The sequence below is a fragment of the Spinacia oleracea genome, chromosome 1 (genome assembly GCF_020520425.1).
Source record: "Spinacia oleracea cultivar Varoflay chromosome 1, BTI_SOV_V1, whole genome shotgun sequence".
NCBI classification, from domain to species: domain Eukaryota; kingdom Viridiplantae; phylum Streptophyta; class Magnoliopsida; order Caryophyllales; family Amaranthaceae; genus Spinacia; species Spinacia oleracea.
Window position 1 is genome coordinate 86,926,042 of NC_079487.1, and position 25,956 is coordinate 86,951,997.

The 25,956-nt window shown below is 38.3% G+C and overlaps 3 protein-coding genes across 11 annotated transcripts; 1 reads left to right on the forward strand and 2 right to left on the reverse strand.

Moving 5' to 3' along the window:
* Window positions 1-9,319: 9,319 nt before the first annotated feature.
* LOC110790005 (uncharacterized) lies at window positions 9,320-10,343 on the reverse strand. Its single transcript, XM_021994733.2, has one exon. The coding sequence runs from the start codon at window positions 10,121-10,123 to the stop codon at window positions 9,596-9,598; it is 528 nt and encodes a 175-aa protein (XP_021850425.1). The 5' UTR covers window positions 10,124-10,343; the 3' UTR covers window positions 9,320-9,595.
* A 1,233-nt stretch (window positions 10,344-11,576) lies between these two features.
* Window positions 11,577-21,613, reverse strand: LOC110790013 (sterol 3-beta-glucosyltransferase UGT80B1). Of its 9 annotated transcripts, XM_056835583.1 has the most exons (7): window positions 21,005-21,612; window positions 19,624-20,230; window positions 18,447-19,533; window positions 15,352-15,662; window positions 15,105-15,236; window positions 13,627-13,687; window positions 11,577-13,516 (listed from the first exon to the last, which is right to left on the reverse strand). In XM_056835583.1, exons 2-3 carry the CDS (start codon window positions 19,970-19,972, stop codon window positions 18,455-18,457), a joined length of 1,428 nt encoding a protein of 475 aa, XP_056691561.1. In that variant the 5' UTR covers window positions 19,973-20,230; window positions 21,005-21,612; the 3' UTR covers window positions 11,577-13,516; window positions 13,627-13,687; window positions 15,105-15,236; window positions 15,352-15,662; window positions 18,447-18,454. The 9 variants fall into 9 exon arrangements, with proteins under 9 accessions (XP_056691561.1, XP_056691554.1, XP_056691558.1 ...); XM_056835576.1 differs by having other exon boundaries at window positions 15,352-15,655; window positions 18,447-20,230; window positions 21,005-21,613; XM_056835580.1 differs by having other exon boundaries at window positions 15,352-15,675; window positions 18,447-20,230; window positions 21,005-21,613.
* LOC110790015 (peroxidase 18) lies at window positions 15,180-18,059 on the forward strand. The gene is made up of 4 exons (XM_021994758.2): window positions 15,180-15,572; window positions 15,896-16,075; window positions 16,198-16,363; window positions 17,483-18,059. The coding sequence occupies exons 1-4, from the start codon at window positions 15,327-15,329 to the stop codon at window positions 17,890-17,892; spliced, it is 1,002 nt and encodes a 333-aa protein (XP_021850450.1). The 5' UTR covers window positions 15,180-15,326; the 3' UTR covers window positions 17,893-18,059.
* Window positions 21,614-25,956: the final 4,343 nt, after the last annotated feature.

Here is a 25,956-nt window from a genome sequence, read left to right on the forward strand (position 1 = left end):
TTTGTCATTAATTTTAAATATAAATTTTAATTTTTATGCGATTCGTTCATATAACTTGCACGCACAAAGCAATGGACGCTTCGTGTTACCCTTAAGGGGTGTTGTATAGTGCGGGCATGCAACGACGAGCAAGGGAGCTCGTCGCCCGTGCGGCACGAATGCAATGAGCAAGGGCATGGTGCACGAGCACAAGGCAGCAGCCCTGCCTTGTGTCGTGGGCCACGAGCTATGAACAAATGGGCATGGGCGAAAGGCAAGCCAAGGCAGTCGCGTGTGGGCAGCAAGCGAGCTGCGCCACGACGCGCACTGCCTCGCGCAAGCGCGCGCAGCCTCGCGCGCAGCGAGCGCAAGCTCGCGTGCCACGAGCGCTGCGCCCAGCGATTGATCGTGGCAATTGCTCGCGCGCACAGCGAGCGATGGCTCGCGCGCACAGCGAGCGATGGCTCGCGCGCACAGCGAGCGATGGCTCGCGCGCACAGCGAGCGATGGCTCGCGCGCACAGCGAGCGATGGCTCGCGCGCACAGCGAGCGATGGCTCGCGCGCACAGCGAGCGATGGCTCGCGCGCACAGCGAGCGATGGCTCGCGCGCAGCGAGCGCTGGCGAGCGCGCACAGCGAGCGATGGCTCGCGTGCGTCGAGCGCTGGCGCGCGCGCAGCGAGCACCATAGCGTGCGATGGCTTGCGATGGAAGATGCAGCAGCTATGCGACGAGCGCATGGGCTGCGCGCACATGGCCAGCGATGGCTGTGTGCGTGCGGCCCATGGGCGTGCGATGCGTAGGGTGTTTGCGTTGCGATTAGATCATTTTGAATGTTTAATTTGAAATTTTTCAGTTTACGTAATTTTAATTAATTTTAAAATTAATAATTTAAATTATTTTCTTGGATTTTAATTTTGAATATTGTAATTATAATAAATTTTATTTATTCTAATTATTTTACTAAAATTAAAATCATGAATTAATTTAAATACGACTGAAATTAAATTAAACTTTTTGGATTCAATTATAAATTTATATGAGCTTTAAATTTTAATTAAATTTGTATGTTTCCGGTTAGACTTGAAATACATTTTTATGTTTAAAATTAGTAAAGCATATGAATTTATTGGTTTAAGTGGGAGCCCTTTTAGTCATAAAACTCTTGATTAGGTCTACAAATCCTTAAGGTTAAAACAACTTGATTAGAATTAATAAGGACTGAATAATTGGTAGATTATTGGTGCCCTTGATTAATTGCTGCAAATGTTTACGTGATGCATAATGTGTTTTACTAACCAGCTATGTGGGCCATTCATGATAATGAATGGGTGAATGGTATATATTGTATATGTACTGTTTTGCAGGTTATGAAGTGACTAGTATGGCCCAAATAAGATAGAAAATATGGTCTGCGTACCATTAATTTGAATGTAATTGGTCTAAAGTACCAAAGTTATTTTTCAATTCAAATATGGTCTGCGTACCATCAAATAGTTGTAATTAGTTATAGCTTATCCTATTTGAAGAAAATGGTGCCTCCCACGGAGATTTTCAAGACGGACTTTGAAGTCAAAGCTTCAAGATGAAGTCGGGCCATACTAGATCACATTTATCTTATGCATGTTTTAAGTTATTTATTGCTTTTAAATATGTCTTAAAATGCATGAGATCAAAAGCTTGATTATGTTGCATGATTAAGGATTTTAGTTCACTTAAAATCTAACCAACATAGTAAGAGCCTTAAGTTCCAAACTTAAAAATTGAGTTAAAAGGTGCCATGCCAAAATATACACTTGCTTGGATATCCTTTACATCAATCTAGTAATAGTTTTCGCTCAGCGAGGTGTTACTTATTGGTCCTAAAGGGGCAAGGTACACAAATAATTGTGAGTACATGTTAGTTTTGGTGAAACTCAACGATATAAATAAGGAGTCCTTTTATGTCGTGGCAAAATCGATAGGTTTACCTAATAAGTTCTTAGACGTACCTATCAACCAAGAATAGTTTCTAGACTATTAGCAAAAGGCTTTTGCTTACCTAAGATGTTTTAGGATTAAGTCGACAAACTGTGCTTAGTTCTTCAATGATTTTAGGATCTTGGAATCATTTTATTCACACCTGCCGGAACACATAACTTGAATAAAATGCTTAATAAACATTGAATTATGCATGTATGCTAGGATTTAAGTTTATTAAGAGAAACTGTGAATGGTTATTTATTTGTTTATTCTTTTCAATTGTAGTTTTAATATGGCAAACAACAATTCATTCAACATTCGATCAATTCTCGAAAAGGAGAAGTTGAACGGGAAAAACTTCCTTGACTGGCAAAGGAACTTGCAAATAGTTCTTATGCAGGAAGAAAAGGAGTATGTCCTAGATGAGGCGATGCCCGAAGCCGCAGGCGACGGGGTCACTCAGGCAGCCCTCAATCGTTGGATTGATGCCAACAAGGATGTGAAATGTCTAATGCTCGCCACCATGAGTGCGGATCTGCAGAAAACGTTCATCAACTCAGATGCTTTCACAATCATCAGTGAGTTGAAGAACATGTTCCAAGATCTGGCTCGAGTCGAAAGATTCGAGACTCATAGGCAAATTCTTGAGACCAAGCTTAAGAAAGGCGAGCCCGTAAGTCCACATGTTCTCAAAATGATTGGACTCATTGAGAATATGAGTCGGCTGGATCAGCAATTTTCTCAGGAAATGGCTATAGACACCATCCTCCATTCTCTTCATAGCAGGTATGATCAGTTCAAACTGAACTACAGTATGAATAGTCTGGACAAAACGCTCACTGAGCTTCACGGTATGCTGAAGACCGCTGAAAAGACGCTCAAAAGTGATAAGCAGGATGTGCTTATGGTGCGTGGGGGCAAGTTCAAGAAATCTGGAAAGAAGAGGAATGCTAAGAAAGGTGGCAACAAGGCCAGCCCAACTAAGCAAACTGGCGCCAAATCTGTAAAGAGGAAGGTCAGTCAACCCACTTCTGAATCCGAATGCTTCTACTGCAAGAAGAAGGGGCATTGGAAGAGAGATTGCTTGAAGCTAAAGGAAGATCAGAAGAACGGAACAGTCGTTCCATCTTCAGGTATTTTCGTTATAGACTGTATAATTGCTAATTCAACTTCTTGGGTATTAGATACAGGTTGTGGCTCACACTTATGTTCCAATCCACAGGGACTAAGAAGAAGTAGAAAGTTAAGCAAGGGTGAAGTCGACCTACGAGTGGGAAATGGAGCACGGATTGCTGCATTAGCTGTAGGAACTTACTATTTGTCGTTGCCCTCCGGGCTAGTTTTGGAACTGGAAGATTGTTTCCATGTTCCAAGTCTTACTAAAAACATCATTTCAGTTTCTTGCTTAGATGCTAAGGGATTTTCCTTTTTAATAAAAGACAATAGTTGTTCGTTTTATTTTAAAGAGATGTTTTATGGATCTGCTAGATTAGTCAATGGACTTTATTTATTAGATCACGACAAACAAGTTTATAACATAAATACCAAAAGGGCCAAAAAGGATGATTCAGATCTCACCTATCTGTGGCATTGTCGATTAGGCCATATAAACTTGAAACGCTTAGAAAGACTTCAAAAGGAAGGAATTCTAGAACCATTTGACTTAGAGGATTATGGTAAATGCGAATCATGTTTACTTGGCAAAATGACAAAGCAACCTTTCTCTAAAGTTGGAGAAAGAGCAAATGAACTATTGGGTTTAATCCATACAGATGTATGTGGACCAATGAGCACAAATGCTAGAGGTGGTTTCAGCTACTTTATCACTTTCACTGATGACTTCAGTAGGTATGGTTATGTCTACCTAATGAAGCATAAGTCTGAATCCTTTGACAAATTCAAGGAATTTCAGAGTGAAGTAGAGAATCAATTAGGCAAGAAGATTAAAGCACTGCGGTCTGATAGAGGCGGTGAATATCTGAGCTATGAATTTGATGACCATCTGAAAGAATGTGGAATTCTATCAGAATTGACTCCTCCTGGAACACCACAATGGAACGGTGTGTCGGAACGGAGGAACAGAACCTTGCTAGACATGGTCAGGTCAATGATGGGTCAGGCCGAACTTCCATTAGAATTTTGGGGACATGCACTAAATACAGCTGCACTCACTATAAATAGAGCTCCGTCTAAAGCTGTCAAAAAGACTCCATACGAATTATGGTTTGGAAAGCCTCCAAATGTGTCTTTTCTTAAGATTTGGGGATGTGAAGTATACGTCAAACGATTAATTTCAGACAAACTTCATCCAAAATCTGACAAATGTATCCTTGTGGGCTATCCAAAGGAAACAAAGGGGTATTACTTCTACAATACATCTGAGAACAAGGTGTTTGTTGCTCGAGATGGTGTCTTTTTGGAGAAAGATCACATTTCCAAAATGACAAGTGGGAGAAAAGTAGACCTCGAAGAAATTCGAGTCGAACAACAAACTCTAGAGAATGCTCAAGATGACATTCAGGATGAAACTCAGAGATCTTTAGAAGAATCTGGTGATAATCATGGTCAATCTAGAAATGTTACCCCGCGTAGATCGCAAAGATATAGATCTCAACCGGAAAGGTACTTAGGTATTTTGACGAACGATAGCTATGACGTTCTATTACTTGAAAGTGATGAACCTGCGACTTACAAACAAGCTATGACGAGCCCTAGCTCCAAGCAATGGCAAGAAGCCATGCAATCTGAATTAGACTCCATGTCTGAAAACCAAGTATGGGATTTGGTCGATTTGCCAGATGGCTACCAAGCCATTGGAAGCAAATGGGTTTTCAAACTGAAAAAGGACAAGGATGGGAAACTTGAAGTTTTCAAAGCTAGATTGGTTGCAAAAGGTTACAGGCAAGTCCACGGTGTGGACTACGATGAAACCTTTTCACCAGTTGCAATGCTAAAGTCTATTCGGATAATGTTAGCAATCGATGCATATTACGATTACAAAATATGGCAGATGGATGTCAAAACTGCTTTCTTAAACGGCGTTTTAACAGAAACTGTGTTTATGACACAGCCTGAAGGTTTTGAGGATCCAAAGAATGCTAAAAAGGTATGCAAGCTAAAGAAATCAATCTACGGATTGAAGCAGGCATCCAGGAGCTGGAATATACGTTTTGATGAAGCAGTCAGTGACTTTGGTTTCATCAAGAACGCGGACGAATCTTGTGTATACAAGAAGGTCAGTGGGAGCAAAATTGCTTTCCTTGTATTGTATGTCGACGACATATTACTTATCGGAAATGACATTCCTATGTTGAACTCTGTCAAGATTTGGCTTGGGAAATGTTTTTCGATGAAGGATCTAGGAGAAGCACAGTACATATTGGGCATCAAGATTTACAGAGATAAATCTAAAAGGATGATTGGACTTAGCCAAAGCACTTATATCAATAAGGTGCTTGATAGGTTCAAGATGGCGGACTCCAAGCGAGGCTACCTACCCATGTCTCATGGAATGACTCTAAGCAAGACTCAGTGCCCAAAAACACTTGATGAGCGTAGACGAATGAATGGGATTCCATATGCATCATTGATTGATTCAATAATGTATGCTATGATATGTACACACCCGGATGTTGCGTACGCACTCAGTGCTACGAGCAGATACCAGTAAGACCCAGGAGAGGCGCATTGGACTGCTGCCAAGAACATTCTGAAGTACCTGAAAAGGCACAAAGATGACTTCCTGGTCTATGGTGGAGATGATGAATTAATTGTTAAAGGCTATACGGACGCAAGTTTCCAAACCGACAAAGATGATTTCAGATCACAGTCTGGGTTTGTCTTCTGCCTCAACGGAGGAGCAGTAAGCTGGAAAAGTGCTAAGCAAAGCACCATTGCGGATTCTACAACTGAAGCGGAGTACATTGCTGCACATGAAGCAGCAAAGGAAGCTATATGGATAAGGAAGTTCATAGGTGAACTTGGTGTAGTCCCCTCCATTAAAGGACCAATAGCCCTGTATTGTGACAATAACGGAGCTATTGCACAGGCAAAAGAGCCTAGACACCACCAGAGAGTCAAGCATGTACTTCGTAGATTTCACCTTCTACGAGAGTTCGTTGAAAGAAAAGAAGTCGAGATAAGCAAAATTGGAACTGATGACAACATATCAGATCCATTGACTAAACCTCTGCCGCAGGCGAAGCACAACTCGCACACTGCAGCTATGGGAATCAAGCATATTGGAGAATGGCTTTGATGTCTCTGTTTAATGTTTTAGAGTTTTAGAGTTTAAATCTTTGTAAAACATTATTGGTTAATCATTCACAATAAATGAAAAGAATTAATTTTTCCATTTAATTTGTGGTTTATTAAATGATGAGTCCCTTCAATTTGACGATATATTCAAGATAGACTGTCAGGACCAGTCCTGTGACTAAGAAATGTCTATCAAGTGAACTTGAATGTCAAAGGTTGAAAATGGTCCCTGGTCGGAGTTTTCTATAAAATTGGACGCATAGAAAACGTTAGACGATTAGAATGCAAGATGACTAGTAGTTCTGTTTCTTGAACTATGTGGACATGGCAATGTCATAATCATTTGCATAGATACTTACTTTGGGAAGACTAGTATCGGACAAGACCTATGAAACTTTACTGTAAGAGATGAAAATCTGTCATAAGTAAATTTCATTAAATTATTAGACACTAAATCCTCAATACCTGAGTGATTTGAGATTACTTGTTTGAGAACTGGTTGCTTTGACGTTGACCAACCGTCGCACCGTAAAAGGAGGCTATAAAGGCAACGCTCAGGTAATCACCTATCAAACGAAGTCTAATCTCAAGATCGCAAGATTGGGATTGTCCTCCCATAAATCGGGATGAGATGCTTAAAAGTTGTACAAGGCCACTCGGAGAGCTAGAAACTGTGAAATGCATGGCCGTGCTCGGATGAATCATAGGCTATGATTATCTGTTTATTTGATCAGTTGAACTCTGAAACCGAGGAACACCTCTGGACATAATAAGGATGACAACTCTTACCTTATGTTCAAGAGCAAACATCGAGCGACAAAGGAATTAGGAAATGCACACTTGTCCCTAAGGACAAGTGGGAGACTGAAGGAAATAATGCCCTTGGTCCAAGTATGCATTCTATGTTAAGTCCAATAAATGCGGTTCAGTATTAATTAACAAGTTAATAATTCAGTGAGATCAAGTGAGCTGAATGCCTAGCTAGAGGCCGCTTCAGTTCAAGTGGAATTAATGATATTAATCCACAGCTTACTCTTGACTGAACCCGTAGGGTCACACAAATAGTACGTAAACGGATCAAGTATTTAATGGCATTAGATACTCCATCTATGGATATTCGGAATCGACGGATCTTGGTTTCAGTGGGAGCTGAGATCGTCACAGGCAAGAAATGAATACTCCGGAAACGATGATATTGCCGGAAACGGAAATATGGATCGTATCGGAAATATAAATATTATCCAAGTCGTAGATGTTGCCGGAAACGGAAACATGGTACGTATCGGAAAATATTATCGGAAATGGAAATATTGCCAGAATCGGAAATATTGCCGGAAACGGAAATATTGTCAGAATCGGAAATATTATCGGAATCGGAAAATAATTCCGGAAACGGAAATATTAAATAGTTGTTCGAAACGGAAATTGATTCCGGAATCGGAAATATTAAATATTGTTCGTATCGGAAATGAATTCCGGAACCGGGAATTTAATCGGAAGCGTATCGTACGAATTAGCATCGGACGAGGCCTGCCGGACGAAGGCCCAACACGAAGTCGGGCCATCGCCCAGCAAGCCAAACGCGCGCCCAGCCAAGGCAGCGCCCAGGCCCACCGCAAGGCAGGCCCAGCGCGCGCCAAGGCCATGGCCTCGCTGCGTGGGCTGCTGCTCGCACGCACACGCATGGGCGGCCCTCGTGGCTGCCGTGTGTGTGTGAGTTTGTGTTCATGCATGATTCCTAAAACTATTAGAATTAGTATATGATTAAATTCCTATTCCTAAAAGGATAAATTAATTAATTAGAGTTCTTGTAGGATTCTAAGTTTAATTAATTCGTATCCTACTAGGATTCCAATTCCCTTTCCATAACTCTATAAATACGTGCCTAGGGTCACATATTTTTGAGAGATTAATTCAAGTATTCAAAGTGAGTTTTGAGAGAAAAATTCAGTCATATTTCTTACCTAAGAGTGCCGAAAATTCTAGTACCTTAAGGGCGATTCTAGTTGGTCAATCTTAAGGCGGATCCGGACGTGCTGTGGACTATCTACGGAGGGACGACACTTGGAGTCCTAAAGACTTGTTCTTGTTCGGTTCGGGCGCAGCTAGGGAAGGCACGCAACAAAGAGTATGCATCTAAACTATGCTATATGATTATGTGTAAATAATATGTATTCCTGGCTAAATGGTTGTTTCCGCATGATTTATGAATTGTCATATGTATCATAACCTAACAAGTGTTGCTTATACATTGTATTTGTAGTTACTTTTCTGGTTTATTGTAGGTTCTTCAATTTGACGTTAGAGGTTATTGGTATAGACTAATGTTACTTGATTTTCTATGCTGGTGTTACTTTTAGTTATTGCAGTTTCTTCAATTTAAAGTTAAAGGTTCCTGGTATAGACTAGTGTTACTTGACTTTCTATTCTGGTGTTACTTACACACTATATTCGCTGTTATTTTTGTTGTTTTTATTGCATTTTTTTCAATTTCACGATAAAGGTTCCTTGTATAGACGTGTGCTACTTTATTTTCTATGATGATGTTACTTTTATGTTCCGTTAACCAGCACGCTGGACTTTAAACGCATTGGGATTATTTATGAGTGTGAACACGCCACACCATCAAGTTGATGGTGTGGCTGGTCACACATAAAACTTAATGTTTTCGTAAATATAAATCACAATTGAAAATCAAAGTCGGTTAAATGAATAGTGTCAATCAATTGTTAATTCAAAGTCAAAACTACAACAGATCGAAAGACCCCCTCATTCATGGTTGTATCAAACATCGATGTAAAAAAGGTATTTATCCGGGTCAGTTCTCATCTGCGACTATCGTGGTTTCGCCGGATTAGAATTTTGTTTGATCAAAATTGATTTGTACTACATTTGTTATTTTTTATTTCTATTGTAAATGTCGTATAACTATTTTATTAATGATTTAATCTTAACTTCGGAAAATTGAATTCAAAATTTGTCGACTAGAAAAGAATGCAAGAAGTAATAAATAAAATGTTAGAAAAATAATAAAAATGGGAATCAAATGAGAGGACAAAGATTGAGAAAGAGAAGTATAGGATTGAGATTGAGATTGAGAAGTAGAAAGTAGAGAATAGAGATTGAGAAATAAAGAGAAATGGAATAGAGTCGTTGGGGGTGAGGCTCACAAATGAAGAGATTTAACATTTTCTGTTACAAAGCAGTGAAGTATCTAACTTATAACTATAAAAAAAATTATAAGGTAGTAATTCACAAAACCTCCGAACTTTAACAAAATTCCAAATCCAAAAGTACACTTGTACAAAGAATGAATAGAAGTACACGGAGTAACACGCAACAAATATTACCACAACATATTTCCAAATGAAATTCAGTAAATAAATAAAATATGGTGATCACTTGAATAGTCCTTTAGCCTTATTCATCAAACCACCAATACCACCCCCGCCGCCAACAACAGCAGCAGTCTCGTCCTCGTCCTCGTCCTTGTTTTTAGCACCCTCTGTTGGAGGAGCAGACTCCACCTTGTTTTCAACAACTTCTGCTGGTGGAGCAGGAGTAGACTCCCCCTTGTTTTCAACAACCTTTGGTGGCGGAGCAGGAGCAGACTCCGCCTTATTTTCAACAACCTTCGCTGCAGGCGGAGCAGGAGCAGACTCCGCCTTGTTTTGAACAAGCTCTATTGGTGGAGCAGTAGCAAACTCCGCCTTGGGTTGATGAGAGGGGGAGTGAAGCTTGTGGAGGTAATCTTCAGCCTTACCAACATAATGTCCAACACCACTATCTCCATCAGGCTTCCCATAGGCCTTGACGGCGTTAGTAACGTCTCTAGAAGCTTCGGTGACTTTAACCTTGGCGCTTGACAACAGCTCAGATGGGGATGATGTTGCTGGGGTATTGCTTTTAGGAGCTTCTTCTGCCATTATTGTTTTATTGTTTAGGTACTCAAAATTATGAAATTGTAATTAGATGGGTGTTTTTAGTTACAAATTTACTAATCTAGATTGGTTTGTAGTACGAAATTGATTGGGATTTAAAGGGGTGTGGCAAGGGTATGGTGGTGTATAATCATGGGCCCATCTTATAGGGTTAACTATTTATTCTGATTAACTCGTTGCCGACATGTGTAATCAATTATGATTGTATTCTAATTTCTAAGTTTCTAACTATTCTTCATACCGTGAGGCATAATATATTATACTCCCTCCGGCGTCCGTCTATTTAGGTTATTCTTATTTGGAATTGTTTTGTGTATACATGTCAAACGAGTTGGTCGGATCAGGTTATAAATAATTATTTTTAGGTCCAGGCTAATTCGGTTTGGTTAGAGTTTATGTTTATAAATGCTTGTTCAATGTCCATAATTTTCGGGTTTATGTCGATTCAACGGGTTGAGTGATTTTAAAACGCGTACTATATTTTCATTAATTTGAGTAATAAATATGCAAAATATGTGCACAAATTAACAAATTTGCATACACGAGTTTATATTTAGTCAAATTCAACCATAAAATGATGTAGAATTCAAATTAAAATTATACTTCCTTTGTATTTATTTAAGGGATACACTTGCCTTTTCCGGCCGTATTTATTTAAGAGATACACTTGTCATTTTTAGTAACTTATCAACCCCACCATCTAATTAAATAATCTATCTACACCCCACCCCACCCCTCATCCTCTAAAATGACATGGTCCCCACTTGTTTTACTTATTAAAATATCTATCCAAACCCACTTGTTTTATTACTCTATTTCATTCAATTCTTTTTCTCAATATCCGTGCCCGACCAAGTGTATCTATTAAATAAATACGGAGGGAGTATTACACACAACAACAGTAACAGCAACGTGTTTATTGTGCTTAAACTTTCTTGAAGTTTCATTTATTACTATAAATACATTGGTTTTCAGTCGGTTGGGATAAAAATGGATTCGGTTGGGTTGTGACCCATTAACGTTCAGGTTCAGATAAATTCAGATTACGGAGCACAAAATCTTGTTCAAGACCAAGTATTTTCAAGTTGGATTCGGATCAATTTTTAACAGTATTGTTAGTCGAACCTACAATCTTGGAAACTCCTCTCCACTTCTTGCTGAAGCAACAGCTCTTCGTAATAGTCTTATTTTAGCCATCGAAAAAAAAATACGACATGTTTTCATTGAGGGTGATAATTTATTAATCATAAACATTTTGCAGGGAAAAACTCAATGCTCGTGGAAGATACAAGTATTAATGAATGATATCAAGCACCTTCTGAATAATTTTGATAGTATTTCTTCTCGCCACATTTATAGGGAAGCAAATTGCGCAACAGATTATGTTGCTGCATTAGGTCATCGCATACAAACGCACCAAGAAATTGACCCATACATAGATAGTAAATTTTCTTATTTTATATCTTTAGATAAGTTAGGATATAGTCTTGAGAGAACACTATCCTAACTTTCGTTTATCTTTCCTTAAAAAAAAAAAAAAAAAAAGTAAAGTAAGAAAGAACAAAATTAAAGGAAGAAAACAGGGGAGAGTGTGGGCGGCACGTGACTTTATCAATGCCTGAAGAGTGAAGAGTGAACACCAAGTCAATGCTCGAATTCCTGCATAACCGCATAAGGTTTGCTTGATTTTCTTCCGCTTACGGTATTAGAGTGCTTAGGTATAATGCTTGCTGCCCAAAATATTTGTCAGCACTAGGGATGGCAATCACATCCGAATTCGAATCGAGTCCGACCCGATTCGAAGGAAAATATCTGATTCGAATTTGAGAAAAAAAGTCCGAATGTGATTAAAAACATCCGAATCCGAATGGATATGAATCGGATATGGAGTCTGTAGAGACTCCGACCCGAATCCGACTCGAGTCCGAATCCGAGTGCAAATTCGACCTGAAGTTATTTCAAAGTGTATTATTTTTCGTAAATAATTTTTTTTAAAAAGAAAGTTCCCAATATAATCTAATATATTTGATTAAAACGCATATATTTGTAATTTATTAATTTATTGGAAACTCATTAGATTTTGGTAAATGAGAAATAGGATTTCTAAATCCGCCTTATATAAAAGTTTGTATTTCTAAATTTGTTTAAAATAAAAAAATTACAAGTTCTATGTAAGTAAAGTTAACGCATGGTTCGGATTTAGATATGAATATGGATTCGGATTTGGATATGGGCGCAATTTTGGAGTCCGGATTTTAAATGGATATGGATATGGATGCAATTTTAGAGTCCGAATTGTAAATGGATTTGGATATGGATGCAATTTTGGAGTCCGAATTTTAAATGGATCGGATATAGATTTTTCTACATCCGACCCGAGTTCGATCCATTGCCATTCCTAGTCAGCACAGTAAATTGTTTGGTGCGCTATTTAAAAATGTTTTTTCTTGGTTCGTTTCCTTTTAACAAAAAAAAAATTAAAAAAATTGTGATCGAGGCAAATCTATGTTTTTTTTAATTCTACTACGAGGAGGAGTTCCTACCGTTTTCGACGAGTGGACTAATCTCCCGCGTGAGTTTGCATGGGTACCTCGATGGGCAGCATCCTTTCAGTTGAAGCAAATCTGTGTAGCACAAGGAATTTTCGAATTCTCACCACCCTCCCCCAATAATTTTATAATCCCTCCGTATTTATTTAAGAGATACACTTGGTCGAGCACGAGTATTAAGATGAAGAATTGAATGAAATAAAATAATAAAGTAAATGCGGTTGGATAGATATTTTAATAATTAATCAAGTGGGGACCATGTCATTTTGGTGGGTGGGAGGTGGAGTGAGTTTATGAAATTATTTGTTTAATAGGATGGTGGGTCATATGCTAAATTAGATGTATTATGTAATTAGATGGTGGGGTTGATAAGTTACTAAAAATGGCAAGTGTATCTCTTAAATAAATACGACCGAAAAAGACAAGTGTATCCCTTAAATAAATACGGAGGGAGTATATAGTAATAAATCCTAAAATATATCACTAAATACTTGCCACAATGATTGTTTCGCCCTATTTTTTTAGTTTCATATTTTTTTTCCGCACCTCAACGTTGAATTCCCGCCACTTATGAATGCAATGATTATTATTCAACAACACACTCAAAGCATAACTACACTGTGATGCAGGGGTGGACACGAATATAACCGTTATTGAACAGCTCGCAAACGGTTTGATAAAAGTTCGGCTCAAGCTAGATTCGTTTGTAAATGAACCAAGTTTGAGGTTAAATTTATGGTTCGATAACTAAACAAACCAAATTCAAACTCAATGGTTTTCGGCTCGAAAGCTCACTAGCCCAATGCATTCCGATAGCCCCATTCTTTGCCTACAAGAAAGTAGCAATCATTGAATCAATCTTGTTTGCTATGCCGGTTGGAACTCTAGGCAAATGAGAATATGAGAAATCATGGAAATAACAATTGAGTTGATTAGTACCAATTTTTGTTGTTGAGAAAAGTGACATTAAATTCCATGATCGAAGTGAGAAGACCTGCAACTTTGTCAATAAGAAAATGGAAATTCCCCAATGTCAATTGGAACACTCAGCTCATAGGTGTCTGAAATTGAGTAACTTGAAACCAGACGAAGTATTTGGGCTAAATGTGATAAAAGACTTGTTGTTGAGATTAAGTGTTGTCCATTTAACCCAAAAGGTTAAAAGTTGAAACAAGAGGGTACAGGCAGCAAAAGGTTGAAACAATAATCATGATTCATCAAAGAACTCAAAATCCAGTAATTTTTTTTTTTTAAAAAAAAGTCAAAATCATGCATTATCTTAGAATTCATAACAGAAATAAGGAATCATTCAAATTATCGAATTCGTATCTTAGAATTCAAAATCATGCATTATCTTAGAATTCTATCTTAGAATCCATAACAGAAGTGATAAGGAATCATTCAAATCATCGAATTCATAACAACTAATAACACTTCAGCTTCCATTTCCCTGAAACATTAAAACAAATATCACACTTAATAATGTTTGCATGCATATTACTCCGTAGTTACGTTGTAAAATAATGTCAGTGTTTAATTTGGGATGGAGAGAACACAATCATCAGATTCAACAGTTCACCATACATGCTGTCATACTGAAAATATGACATGCTGTCATGGACGGTCCAAACTCCAAAGTCCCCTTTTTTCTGAAAATATGGCCCTAATTGCAGAACTACCTACCACGTTGTAACTTGTTAACCATGAATGATGCCCCAAACTCTACTATAAATGTTAAGCCCCACATCATGCACAATCTATAATAAGTACGTACTCCATAACTCCTTAAAGTTGATTTTGACACAATAGTTGCCTATGCTATGGCACAACGCCGCTGACACGACCAAACACGAAAAAAGCACATGACAACATAGGCACGGGCAGTAGGCAATTCTACGCATTGTCGTGCCAGACCTAATCACATTTTTTTTTGACAAGTACCATATGACCCAACACGACAACGCATGTCAAAATAAGTCTACTTTTTTTAGGCCTAAAACTAAAATAAGTGAAGTTGGCTAAGGCACAGACACGTGAACTTAAGCCATGCCGGAGCCTCCTTTGAAAATTTCAGCACATCACACAAGTGTTTTAGGCCGTGGCACGTCCCACTACCATCTTCACCCTCTTCCCCATACTCATAACCGCACACACTTGCAACTCCAAGTAAGCTAATTAGATAAAACGACTAGTTCGAACAATAAATGCTACCTTAAGATCTAGAAGATGCAGGCAGCAAAAGGTTGAAGCAAACAAAAACCATGAACTTTAAACATCAAAGAACCCAAAATCATGCAATTTCCACCCATCTTAAAACACACGTATACATACATACACCAGTATTTTGGTTAGGGTAGTTGGACCTCACAGTCTTAACACAACCTGGAAAGCATTGGTATTGGTACCCAAAAACTCACCATTAATTACTGCCAGCTCCATTATCATCAGCTCTCCATTAAAACTCTTTTCAGCAGCCTCCTACCTATAAACTCCATATCAAGTTAATGCAGCTTTTATTAACTTTTCCTTTGACCTTTCTTTCTCACTCTCTATAAAACACAATAAGGCAAACCATGTTACATTTCATACTCTTCTGACACTCAAAACAAAATAGATAGTGGACTTGGGAATTGGAATTCATGGGAAACAAAATAATTAATGTACCTGTTCAAGCTAATCATCTCCATAAACCAACATTTTTGCTGTTAATCTTCATCTTGGGTTTATTCCCTTGTTCGAATCTCGGTTTCGAATTGGAATTCTATGCATTGTCGTGTCCCGGTGTAGAATTTGTAGTTAGAGATGTTGTGAGATCAGCAAGTTCTTCTGACCCTAGTATTCCCGGGAAGCTTCTTCGTCTGCTCTTCCATGACTGCTTTGTCGATGTGAGTTTTCCGTGTCTTTGCATTGATTCTTTTTACTTCCTCCGTTTGTTTAACTTGCAGCACATTGGTACAGAAAGAGGTTGCTGATTCCTAAGACGAGACACTTATTAGATGTTAATTGAAACATTCTCTTTAATAAATGACTGTGTTGGAGATGCATGTTTTTTTACCTTTGCATTAATCAATGCCCAATTATTTCATGATTTATTTTGCATATACTTCGGATTCATTACAAAAAACAAGGCAGTTAGGGGTTTAAAGAAAGCTTAGAAGTATACAATTATGGTAATTATGGGTATAATATTATAGCTATATTTTTGCAGGGATGTGATGCATCAGTACTAGTAGAAGGAGATGGGACAGAGAGAGCAGATCCTGCAAATAAATCTCTGGGAGGGTTTGAAGTCATAGAGGCGGCCAAAAGAGAACTAGAACTATTCTGCCCACAAACTGTTTCATGTGCTGATATTCTTGCACTGGCTGCTAGAGATGCTGTTGTCATGGTATCATAAAATCTACCCTTCTTTTTCGTGTGCACGCATGTACACACACACACACCCACATACTTTTTCAATGTCATTTGAATTCCGTGATGTGAACTTTTTTTTTCTTTTTCTGATAATAGGCTGGAGGGCCGGATATTCAGATGCCGACTGGTAGGCGAGATGGACTGGTTTCTGCAATATCGAATGTCAGGCCTAATATCGTAGACACGAGCTTCACAGTGGATGATATGATTAGGATTTTTGGCGCTAAAGGGTTGACTTTAAATGATTTAGTCATTCTGTCAGGTATACACAACTGCAAAATGCTTTCCTAGAATGAAATTTCATTTCTAATAAAAGGCAAATAGCTATACAGAGATGGGAAGTCAAGAACAGTATGTTTATTTCCTCAAGAAGCAAGAAGGCTAAGTGGTCCTAATTTTATATTTGGCTCACAGTTAAGGCTCAGTGCTACCTGTAAACCAGGTTTGGCTCATGGGATAAACAAGCCTCATTTATGTCTTTATCTCTGTCTCTTCAAAAAAAGTAAAAATAAATACATTGACGATATGTGTGTCACGGGTAAAATATCAAACTCGAGGTCATTTAGCTCAATCCTGAATCTCATTGATCTAATCCTGATAATAGGTTTCGAATTCAAATTCAGAACAAGTCCACTTCAGTTGCATATGTAATAAATTAATAATTACAATTCAGAAGAAGTCCTCTGCGGCTCTGCATAATTTAACAATAAAGTTTAAGAGCTTTTGAGGAAGGTTTGTGAGTTTGGGGCAACCCTCTGGGTCTTAGACCACTGGTCTGGGTCTTTCCTGAGTCCGAATCATAAAGCTTTGAGCCTTGAGGGGATTTTTTGTGGAAGGTTGTAGGTTCGACGTTCAAGTTATTCCCTTGGGTCTTAGAGCACTTTTCTAAGCGATATCTAATAATAACAGTGAAGATAACAACAAGAAGCCCAGTTTTTATATTTCCCAGCAACAGATATACTTTCAAGTCTTTTAAGCATGCTTTAAAATTCTTATTGAAAGTCGATCTCCGATTAATGGAAATAGAAGTCACAGTATTGAATTAGATATAGAACATTTCCTAGAAAAACACTTCAACAATGTGTTTGGATGAAAAGATAAAAAACGAAGGGAAAGGAAAGAACAGTGATGGATCCATTTTATTTTGTTTGGATATAGATTTGGATAAGGGGGGGAGGGAAGGGAAATGCAGAGACCAAATTCTTCTGAAGTCGAAGATTTGGAAGAAAATGCAAGCATACTTCTCCCTTCCCAATTAGTCCTTTTGTTTTATGTATCGTTCCCTCCCCTCCCCTCCCCTTCCCTCCACCATTACTCTCGAAACACACTCAAAGGGGTAATTGTTGAATGATATAGCACGTATAACATTTTGATGTTGCAGGTGCACACACCATCGGATTAGCTCATTGCAACGCTTTCAGTGACCGGTTTCAGGTTAGTTCAAAAGGCAACCTCACTTTTGTTGACTCATCTCTAGACAAAGACTATGCGGGAAAGTTGGCTAAAAAGTGTGCAGCAAGCACATCAGCAACGGTAAACATCGATCCCAAGACAGCCTTCTCATTCGACAATCAATACTACAACAATCTCATAGCTAAAAAAGGACTCCTCCAAACTGACTCGATCCTATTTAATGATCAAAGGACAAAGAACTTGGTTTTGCAACTCGCTAGTGACTTGAACGGTTTCTATGAGGGGTGGAGTACTTCATTTTTGAAGCTCAGTAGTATAGGAGTTAAGGGTGATGGTGAAGGCGAGGTTCGACAAATTTGTTCAAGGATAAATGGGTGAAGGATAAAGTGTGGCTAGAATCTCATACTGTAGCTCCAATTCTGAGCAAAAGACTCTGTATGTATTGCATATAAAATTTGTTAAACACGATATTTGGGATGATTGTTTTCCTACAAAGTATTTTTCACTTCTTTCTTAGTAAATGATGGAATAGCCTAATTGGCAAATATCGACTTTGGGTTACAATGGAGTTTATAAAGTTCTCTCTGAACCATCATTTGCGACTAATTCTAATAAAAAAAGACTCTGAAATTGTAGCAATAAGGTTACAATAACTTTCTTTGCAGTTTCAGACACTCCTCTACCCAACTTTGCATCGGGGACTGAGGGCCTTGGTAGAGGCATTAGCGTATGCATATAAATTCCAATCTAATGCACATTGAACTCAGAGATTTCATTTCCTGAGTTAACATAACTTGCAATGAAAAATGATTCACCACCTCGCAGGTGACGAGGACAGGTGAACAGACATGTAATCTAAATCACCCACTTCATATTCTCTAGAAGGCTAGAACAAATAATGAAATAAAGAAGCACCAAGATTAGTCACTTACAGTCTGTATTAGATAATTTCTTCTTTGAGAATCCTGACAGCTTCTGAAACTCCGTTCTCCAAGGAAATTTTCTCTGAAATCTCTAGAGCTCGTACTTTAATTTCAGGACTCATAGCACGATTTATAGCATTCTTTAACGCATAAGCACCTTCCTTGATGCTCATGTCATCACAATTTTCAGGAAGCAATTGATTTCTTCTCAAAGATTCTGGAGCTACTCCAAGCCAGCACATCCTTTCAGCCCAGTAAAATTGATCTAGCATAAAGGGGCAAACAACTTGAGGTATTCCAGCTCTCAGTGCTGCCGCTGTGGATCCACTACCTCCGTGATGGATAGCAACTGCGCATTTTTGGAAGAGCCAACTGTAGGGAACAGAACCTGAAAGGAAAAATAAGTGATCATTGTACATGGAGATCCCATTGTTTAAGCTGGTACTTTGATTTAATGTTGAAGAATCCACTTCAGCAGCAAAATTTTGAACAGCCACATCAAGTGGTTCATATCCAGCTGTCAGAAGAATGAATCTACACTTGGTGATATCTACAGCAGCTTGTAAGATGCAGAGTAATGCTCTAGGATTCCTCAAGAAGCCCAGATTCCCAGCTGAGCTCAGACCTATGAAAACAAGAGGCGTTGAAAGATTAACTTTAAGAAAGTTCTGTAACCCTGTATGAATTGAACAGAGTTCCCCTCCTGAATCAAAGATTGCTCGGCAGCTGCTGCATGAAAACTGCCACTTGGAAGGGAGAAACCAAAACCCAGAAATCCGAGAGTTTGAAGGCCAATAATCAGGACATTCGACAACCTCTCTGCTGAATCCATACAACAAAAGGGCAGATGGCGGTCTTTCATGCCGCATAGGAAGACCTGTCACTGGGTCTGTAAAAGGCAACGGGCTAAGATTCAGTTCATTGCTCCTCCATGATCCCCAATCTTCAGTAAAAAGCGGCCACATCCAATGAATCACATCTTTCCAGCCAAGCTTACCATCAGGAGCCTCGTGCAGGAATTGGTAAAGAAGTGGAAGTTCTCGTCTGAACTGCCTCTGAAATGAGGAAGGGGCAGTATAGTTTACGACATAAGGAGCTGCAACAACACAACGAACATGAAACAGTTCAGCAAGACTCCATCCTTCCAACGCAAAAAAATTGATCAAAACAAAATCACCCTCCATACTCGGGCCATCTCCATAGATCTTTTCCATAATTGAAAGACATTCCCTCCTATGTTCCCTTGTAACTGTGTGTTTCTCGCTACAGAAAGACAGAGCGGCAGAGTCATCATTCTCATCAGTTTCGGGAGGAGGAAGAACAGGCGGAGATGAAACTGGAGTGTATCTTACATTACTTTCAGCCAAGTGTACAGCTAAGTCCTGGTGGGCAGAGTGACTGATGAAAAACACTTGATACTTCCTTTGATCAGAAGCAAAAGCTGCAGCTACTGCAGTGATAGGGTTGACGTCACCTTTTGTACCAAAGGCCATAAAGGCTGCAATCGGTCTGCTTCTTTCTGTTTTCCCCTCCATCTATTATTCTACTATTAACAAAAACTGAACGTGGTAGCTTCAAGTGAGGAATCAAGTTGAAAAATAACTAAAACAAATTCACAGGATCTATCTGCACGTCCAGATTTCAGGCAATTATAACGTAAAATTTCCACTTGTTCTAATCTTCTGAGCTACCGTCCGACACTCCCACCCTACTCCGCTGGATCTGTTCATGGGAGTTCCTAAAAAGGGAACCTTTCGTCTCCTTCAAATTACAAGGATAATGTGTACCAGAAGCTGCATCATGTTATAGTGACAATGTGACATTCATGAGTATACACATTAACCGAGAAAGGTGAACGTGGTTAAAAATTATTACACACTTGGGAAATTAGAACTGAAACAAGTCAAGGAGTTAGGGACAATGTGTAGTCTTCGTCCTACGCAATTAGACAAATTAGTGTTCATGCTCGACAGGAAGGTTTCATCTCATGACAGGAAAGGTATATGCTCACATCACTGAACTTGAAAAGAATTCAAATCAAAAAGTTTCAAAGGCATCACAGGAATTGAACACGATATATATAAAATTAACACGATAAATTAAGTAATTATGTAAATCAATACGAAGAATTTTAATTTAAGCTGATAACAATCATATTTAATAACAAGAAAACCAAAAGTTCACTCCCATTCTTGAGTTTCAAGCACTACGATTGACTTGTAAACCTTACAATTCCCATTATAGACCGGGGAGGGCGCAAAATTACACCCGAGAGTAAACTGTACACGGTAATCAAACCCCTTCCCCCCAAAAGAAACAAATTGGCGCAAAATACCACTTTTCTCAAACATTCCCTCACAAAATCGTAGATAATCCACTTATCCACAAATTCGCAAGAATTACTTCCTCCATTGAAAAATGGAACTTTTATATTGCAGAATTTCATATATTTATACTACAAAAACAGGGGGAGAATACCACAAAAAGATATAGGCAAATTTTAAACTGCAAAGAAATTAAAAAAAAAAAGTAAAAGTAAAAGTAAAATTGAGAGAGTATTTTCGTACCTTAATGAATTGATAAGCTGTTCATCGCCATTAATCATGCTTGTTTCCAGTGCTTCACCATCATTAGCAGAAGTTGCAGAGAAAGAAAGAGAGAATTTGGTGAAGAACTTGGTTAGGGCTCATTAGCCCGATAACCTTTTAAAACTTGGGGGGCCATATTTTATATCCATTTGGCCATATGGGCCTTTATTTGGGATTCAATTATTTCCCTCCATTTTAAGGTTATCTTTTATGTCTGATTATTATTCCCTCCAAATATCCAAGATTTGAAGAAAACGTCGTTCTTGTATGACGAATGAGGACATTGAAAACAGTAGTCAAAAGCTGTTTATACGAGGTTTTTACAAAATAATGTTGGGTATTTCAATTGGGAATCTAAAAACAACATCATTATTATTAATGGATGGGTATGCAGAATGCGGTCTTTTGGGGTTTGCAGACCAAGTGATCGACGAAATGTCTCAGAGAGATACTGATTATTGAACAGCATGTTTATTAGGTGTTAGGTGTTTTGGTCTGAGTATGAGGCGGTGTGGTTTGAGGATTTATGAATACACTTTTGGCAGTCTTCTCATGTGGGTTGCTTCCAATCGTGAGATTATTTGGTCATTAAGTTGGGGTGTCAATCGGATGTTTATAATGCGAGTTCGTTTTTGGATGCTGGAGCGTTGTTCCCTCTTTTGAAATGCTATGATTGCAGGGTTAGTGGAGCAAGTTGATTATGAGACAGCATTTAAGTTGATTGAATGGTTAAAGAGGGTTTGAAGATTCATGATGGGACAGTTCACAGTTGCTCCTTAATTGGTTGGATTAATGATCCTCTTTATTTCAGGTAAAGTATTCAGCTCCATTCCAAAATCATCGAGCATGGGCTGAGTTTGATTAGTGTTAGTGTTGTATGCAATTCTCTCCTTACCTCATATCAATTGCACAAACTGACAAGCAAGAGATTGTTTTTGAATCTTGTATGTACATATACTAATTTCATCAGTACGTGAGAAAGTTTTCTCAAATGCTTGTGTTATAGTACTTTTTTTCATTATTACTTCAGTAAATCAAGCTCCGCCAAGGTTATTACACCTTGCGGAAAAGAGTCTACATAAACATGTTCTACGTTCTACCCCATTAGAGGGAAGTAATGAGCAACGGTATTTCCTGCTCTACGTACATGACAACACACAAAAGCATTAAATTTCTTTCCAGTAAAAGATCCAAGAGAGATCTACCAAAGCTGCCTGCATTCAGTTTCTTAATTACATTCAACGCATCACCTTCAAGAACTACTTGATCGTAGCCCAATCTCTCGGCCAACAGCAAACCAAAACGAGCTGCCATTGCCTCACCCATACCCGCCTCCCATGTGCCATATACCTCCTCACAGCCACTGTCAAGATCGTACCAGCAGCAGACCTCATCACAGCCCCCACCCCAACGCCACTTCCATCAAAAATTGTCGTATCAACATTTATCTTCACATATCCTGCAGCTGGAACACTCCATTCACTAGGCGAGGCAGGCCTTCTAGGCTTAGTATTATTACCAAAAACAGCAGCAGCATACTCGTTATAATCATCCACAAGTCTGAAAAAACCACCTATACCCTTCTGTAAGTCATCCCATGCATAGCTCATTAAACACAACCTAAGCTCCATATCGTCTTCCATACTTCACTACTCGCCCCTCCAAAGCTCTGCATCCATCCCTGAATATGGCCCAATTGTCCCAACCAGTATCCTGACTTGTGTTATAGTATTTGCGCCATAGAAAAATATGATTGTGTTTATGCGTTAATTGTGTGTAATTTGGTTGTATCTTGTATTCTGATTCTGTCATGCTGAGGATTTGCCTCCTCTAAATCTAAAATAATTGTGGCATTGCATGGCACCCATTTGATTAATATGTTTGATGATTATAGCTTCGAGCTTTAAGAAGAAAAGTGTATGATTGTTCCTCCAGCACCACCTGGATTTAGTGTCTGTTGTAAGCAGATTTTGCTGTCATGGTAAGTTGGTTGTCATAAAGTTTAGTAGGCTGTTGTTCCTCTTCGTTTGGGCTAGATAGGTTTCCCGGTAGTTATGCCTCTTTGTTGAAAGTGGGGTAGTTATAGACTTACAGCGGGGTAGTTATAGACTTACAGCTATCATAGGCATCTTGAACTGAAGGCTGTGATTACTATTTACCATTTACCTTGCATAGATTTAGTATACGGAGGAGATTTGTGATGTTTGTCAAGGTTTGATAAGGCTTTGTAGGATATGTTCTCTTTTCTTAGAATGCCAAAAAGTTTAGTACAACATGTACACATGTAGACCAACTCCTTTGAAAAGAGGCTAGCTTTATTGTGGTTTGTAAGGTTGTGTTTTCCTTGAAATGGTGGTTGGTAAATTATTTACGATGCATAATGCTTAATGCTTATAATGGGAGGAAGGGTGTAGCACATGCAAGGAAAGCCAAGTGCTGTTATTCTCTTTTGTAATGGGATAGAATATGAAAAGCTTTCTTTGTGCAGAGAATAAAGTGTCACCAAGAATCTGCTAGAGTGAATTATTGTTAGACTGTTCTGAATTCTGTTGGTTGACATGAAACTTAATTTTCTGAATGACCGAGACTGACTATTCCATTAGCATCTCATCTTCTGTTGCCGCATTAGAATCTACTCCAGTACTCCTTGTTTGTTTCAGATTTAACCTGCTGAACTGTGTTGAACTGCAGTCTCATGGTTTGATGCCATACATTGAGCTCTTTTAGTGAGTGTTAGTCGAAGCTTCAGACCTTGTAAACAATAGAATCCTTGGTCCATACTCCTTACACTCCAAACTGAGTTATCATTGAATACATGTCCATCAGATATATGTTATGTAAAGAGTCAGTGGAAACTCTTGACAGTTTTTCAAATGGAGTTGAATAATGGAAGATGAATGTAGTAGCATTTTCTTAATCGACTCCACCTAGTTGGATACTTGAGAAACAAACAAGAAAAGAAACACTTCCCACGTACACGTAGTGGGTTGTTGAGTACTTGACAAGTTGACCCGAACGCCTTATTTCTAAGAAAAAATGCAGTGTGTGTACTTGACTAATAATGAGACTGTTGATTTTTAGGAAGTGTGACTTACTTTTTCTCCTGAGAAAGAATGATAACAGAAAAACATGAGTGATGAAAGAACGGATGAAATCGACTATGCTGCAAGTGGTAAAAAGTGTTGATACTTTCTTTTAATAAATCTATCAGATAGAACTGTGCTACTAAAAAACAGCAAGTTTTTAGTGCTAATTAATGACCACTCAATCATTTTGTAGTTACCACTACCACTACCAGTTATTATTCTGGATCAGGGATTAAATCTGATACAGATTGTTTAGTCTAAGGTATAAGGTAGTAATTTAAGAGATTTTAATGATAAATTATGTGTTGTACTTGGTCATATCTGAGTCAACTCTCATGTATGCCAATGGTGGTGATTGCTAAATTAGTAAACACCTCTTAACAGAAATCCACTTAAACTATCATGTAAATCCGCCCATCTCCTGCTATGAGATCCAATCCCACGATCTTGTAGGTAAACCATGCAAGTATGAAAGGACTTACGGCTTATAACCTTTGTAGGTATACTTCCTACATATAAAGATATCAAAGGATGTCTTTCTCTTTACCTTCAATCAAGCCATGTTGGATAACGGCTTTTGTGACGTATCACCTTATTTCCACTTATTTCAGAACAATTAAGTTAAAGATAAATAATGACTATAATTAAAATAAGTTTTAATAAGTTTAGAAAATAGTGAAACATACCTATACGGCTATACTTTACTTTAAGATTTGACATGAATTTTATTGACATATAACAGGATGATGCTTCGTAGTAATGATTTGTTAAAAAAAACAAATTTCATTAATTGCTATCAAAATACTTTCAATTAATTAAATTAAAACTCATCGCCTAATTGTGTTTTCTTTCTTTTTTGTGGGGTAAGAATTGATGTGTTGTCTTTCATGTCATAATAACGTGTTAGCTTCTAAAAAATGCATTATCATCTTTAAGTTTGTTAGCAATCCCTTCTGTTCTTTTCTCATCAAGATAAAGTCCCATCCCAATCCTAAATTATGAATTTGTTGACTATTTGATACAAGATTCTTGCATCTTTAGCCATACAACCATGTCCATACCTTTCATAGTTGCAAGAAGATTCCGACGTCATAATAATATTTCAAATGCAAACTCGGGACTCAGTTTTTGCTTAATGGTAAAAAAACCGAGTGTGCTAGCGTACGTGTATACTGTATAGTGTTATGTTACACTATACGTCAGTGACGGTGTCAGTACGGGTTCAGTGGGTTCAACTGAACCCGTACTGGCAAAAACAAAAAAGAAGGTTAAGTTTCTGAACTACCAGGATTAACCTTTATGTATAATTTAGCGCTCAAGCATGACAAGAAGTGAATGCTGGATCATTGGTTGGAGTACCACCTATGATGTCTTGCGTAAGTGTTTAATACTGAGTGACTCTATATAATAGGTTTCAGCTAGGTTCAAATCTCCACCCTCATTTGCAATTTACATTGACCTTGTGGCTCATTCGCACCGAAAAAATACCGTCATGTTATACCTTGATGTATGATCGACATCATGGAGAAATTACTATCAGTGCCTCTGTGGGAACACGGAGAACTGTGGGCTAGCTAGTAGGCATACTAGATTCCAAGCATAACCAATTGATTTGCATCAAAAAAAAAAAAAAAAAGAAAAACATGAGCTTGATAACGACTAATTCGATCGACTTGCTGTAATTCCCAATAATGAAGTATGTACACTTTTTTTTTTCTTGTTTTGTGGCTTGGAAGCATTCTTTCTTGGACAATATTGTTCATTGCTAACAAACTTTAGTGAACAAAAGTACAACGAGGGCATTGTTTTCATTACTTGTCCTAAAATAAGTACACATTGCTTAAA

Excerpts from the sequence above, each read along its gene's own strand:
- LOC110790005 (XM_021994733.2), bottom strand. The coding sequence starts at position 10,123 with ATGGCAGAAGAAGCTCCTAAAAGCAATACCCCAGCAACATCATCCCCA.
- LOC110790015 (XM_021994758.2), top strand. The coding sequence starts at position 15,327 with ATGGGAAACAAAATAATTAATGTACCTGTTCAAGCTAATCATCTCCAT. Across the intron at positions 16,076-16,197 it reads CTAGAGATGCTGTTGTCATG|GCTGGAGGGCCGGATATTCA; the intron begins GTATCATAAAAT and ends TTCTGATAATAG. Across the intron at positions 16,364-17,482 it reads TGATTTAGTCATTCTGTCAG|GTGCACACACCATCGGATTA; the intron begins GTATACACAACT and ends TTGATGTTGCAG.
- LOC110790013 (XM_056835576.1), bottom strand. The coding sequence starts at position 19,972 with ATGGAGGGGAAAACAGAAAGAAGCAGACCGATTGCAGCCTTTATGGCC.